Source organism: Triticum aestivum, unplaced genomic scaffold, assembly GCF_018294505.1.
Source record: "Triticum aestivum cultivar Chinese Spring unplaced genomic scaffold, IWGSC CS RefSeq v2.1 scaffold5046, whole genome shotgun sequence".
Lineage (NCBI taxonomy): Eukaryota > Viridiplantae > Streptophyta > Magnoliopsida > Poales > Poaceae > Triticum > Triticum aestivum.
The window spans coordinates 1-2256 of NW_025228276.1; the positions used below are offsets into that span (position 1 = coordinate 1).

The window sequence follows — 2256 nt, forward strand, 5'->3', positions numbered from 1 at the left end:
TACCACTTGACGTCAACTTATATTCCATGAGATATCCTGCCAGTTTTTTTTAGAAGAGATTTCCTGCCAGTTTAAAAGGCAGAGGCAGAGTTTAGCACTCATGGTGCAGTTAGAAATCTAATCTAGCTTGTGTTGTTGATTTTTATCCTCGCCCCGTTTCAGGTTCTGTCAGATGTGTAAAAGTTTACGTCAGGCACACATTGTTATGTGAAAACAAGTTCAGCAATCGGCGGATTGCTTTGCTCAGGAAGCTTGTTCGAGTGCAATTGCAAGTTTGCAACGGGAACTGAATTTTGCATCACTCGAGATCACCAACTCAGGTTTCTTGTAATAATCTTTATCTTTTTACTACGGAGCCCAACTTCTTAGACAAGTTCACAGGAACTTCTACACTATGGTAAAATTTAGTCGCTCGAGATCAAAAGACCTGAAGCTTCTTCATGTGTAAGCAATGGTCAATTCAGTCATCCTTGACCAGCTCAACTCCAGTGTTCTGTTGTGCAGTTCAGCACAAAGTCATTTCAATGGTCAGATGTGTCTGGACAATCCAAAATCATTTGTCTGTGTAATAATGCTAGCTCCAAAGGGGAGACGTTCTTTATTTCTTTTCAAAAAGAGAAGTATACAAAAGAAGAAGTCCAGAGAGGATAGCTGCCGGTCTGACTGGGTTGGCGCGCGCATGAACCCATCGTAGAGGCTCTTCAAAGCCGCTACATCCTGCAGCATCTATATAAGGGGAAGCACCATAGGGTCCTGATAATCTATCAATTACAACAAGCTCGTCTGCCAATTCACAAACCTAACCTAAAACCCCACTTCCTACGCAAGCCAGTCTTAGACAAGTGCTCCAATGGCGTCCCAGCTGGTCGAGAGCCACCGCGCCGGGGCCGATGTCATCAAGGGGCGCGAAGTCTGCAAGAAGAAGTCTGTCGAGCTCCTTGAAGAGTTCGGCCTCCCGAAAGGCCTCTTTCCAATGGACGACATTGAGGAAATCGGGTACAACCGCGAGAGCGGGTTCGTGTGGATGCTTCAGAAGAAGAAGAACCAGCACACCTTCAAGAAGATCCAGCAGACTGTCTCCTACGACACCGAGGTGACCGCTTTTGTGGAGAAGGGCAAGATCAAGAAGGTCACCGGGGTCAAGGTCGAGGAGCTGTCTTTGGTCGAGGTCCATGTGGATAAGTCTTCTGCTGATAAGGTCACCGTCAAGACTGACACCGGTCTGTCTGACATCCATGATGCAGCCGCGTTCGCTCTCGGAGAATAGGGAAGTAAGTAGAAATGGCACGAAATGAAGTCAGTGAATGGTTCGACACTATGGTTCGCATGTTAATGTTATGCAGAAGTATCTTTCCGTTTTCTTGTAAGCTCAAGGCTGCTGCGTGAATGTTGTTCCCTTTCGGCTTGTAAGCTTTCGACAGTGAAATGAATAACTGCATTTATAGTTTTATACCCCCTCCTCCATCCCACATCGATGACTCTCAACTTTCCTCTCAGTGAATGGTTCAGAATCTTCAGATCGATGTGAAAAACAAGTTTTTCTTAAGCACATATTTTTATGTGAAAACAATTTCTTCTCTCAAATGTTGTTTTGTAGTATTAGAAGAACACCGAGAAAAAGGCAAAGGAAAAAAATGGGACAAAGCAGAAACCAGAGCAAACCTAAACTAGCCAAAATCTAAGAACTAGCAAAGAGAATGACACAACCAAGACAGAGCAAACTTTATACTACTATGGTTGAGGCTGCATGATCCATAGATTATTTTCTCTTTCTAAGTTTAGGTTGATGTGAAAACAAGTTGCTTTAATGTTCCATCATTATATCTTTGAGGCTTGGCTTCAGACAACATAAAATGGAAAGAACTCTCATCATGCCAACCCTCTACTCAGTTGAGAATGAAAAGGGTTAGAAATTAGTTAGTTTGAGGCTAAGTTTGTGACTGTTGAACTGTCAAATTATCTGACAATTTGATATGGAAAATAGCTATAAAAAGGCTAAGCTTATGATTGCTAATCAATGGAATATATTTTATTAATTTGGTGAGGAAAAAACAGCTGTAAAATATGCAAAAGTAAATTATTGCAAGTAGTTAAGTAGGCAAAAATAATTCGGTGAATGAAAGGTTTTTGGTCACCAGAAAACTTCCTGCTTTTCTAAAATACCAAAAATTGGTGCCCTAATATTTGGAACATGAACATAAGCACATTAATTCACTGCATATTTTGAACTCGTACTAAATGTTGCACATTAAACTT

At 41.6% G+C, this 2256-nt stretch overlaps 1 protein-coding gene across 1 annotated transcript; it reads left to right on the forward strand.

The window, feature by feature from the left end:
• Window positions 1–83: 83 nt before the first annotated feature.
• On the forward strand, window positions 84–1411 carry LOC123173850 (uncharacterized). The gene has a single exon (XM_044589962.1). The coding sequence runs from the start codon at window positions 851–853 to the stop codon at window positions 1265–1267; it is 417 nt and encodes a 138-aa protein (XP_044445897.1). The 5' UTR covers window positions 84–850; the 3' UTR covers window positions 1268–1411.
• Window positions 1412–2256: the final 845 nt, after the last annotated feature.

What these genes read in the sequence shown, in the direction of transcription:
- LOC123173850 (XM_044589962.1), top strand. Translation starts at nt 851, where the DNA reads ATGGCGTCCCAGCTGGTCGAGAGCCACCGCGCCGGGGCCGATGTCATC.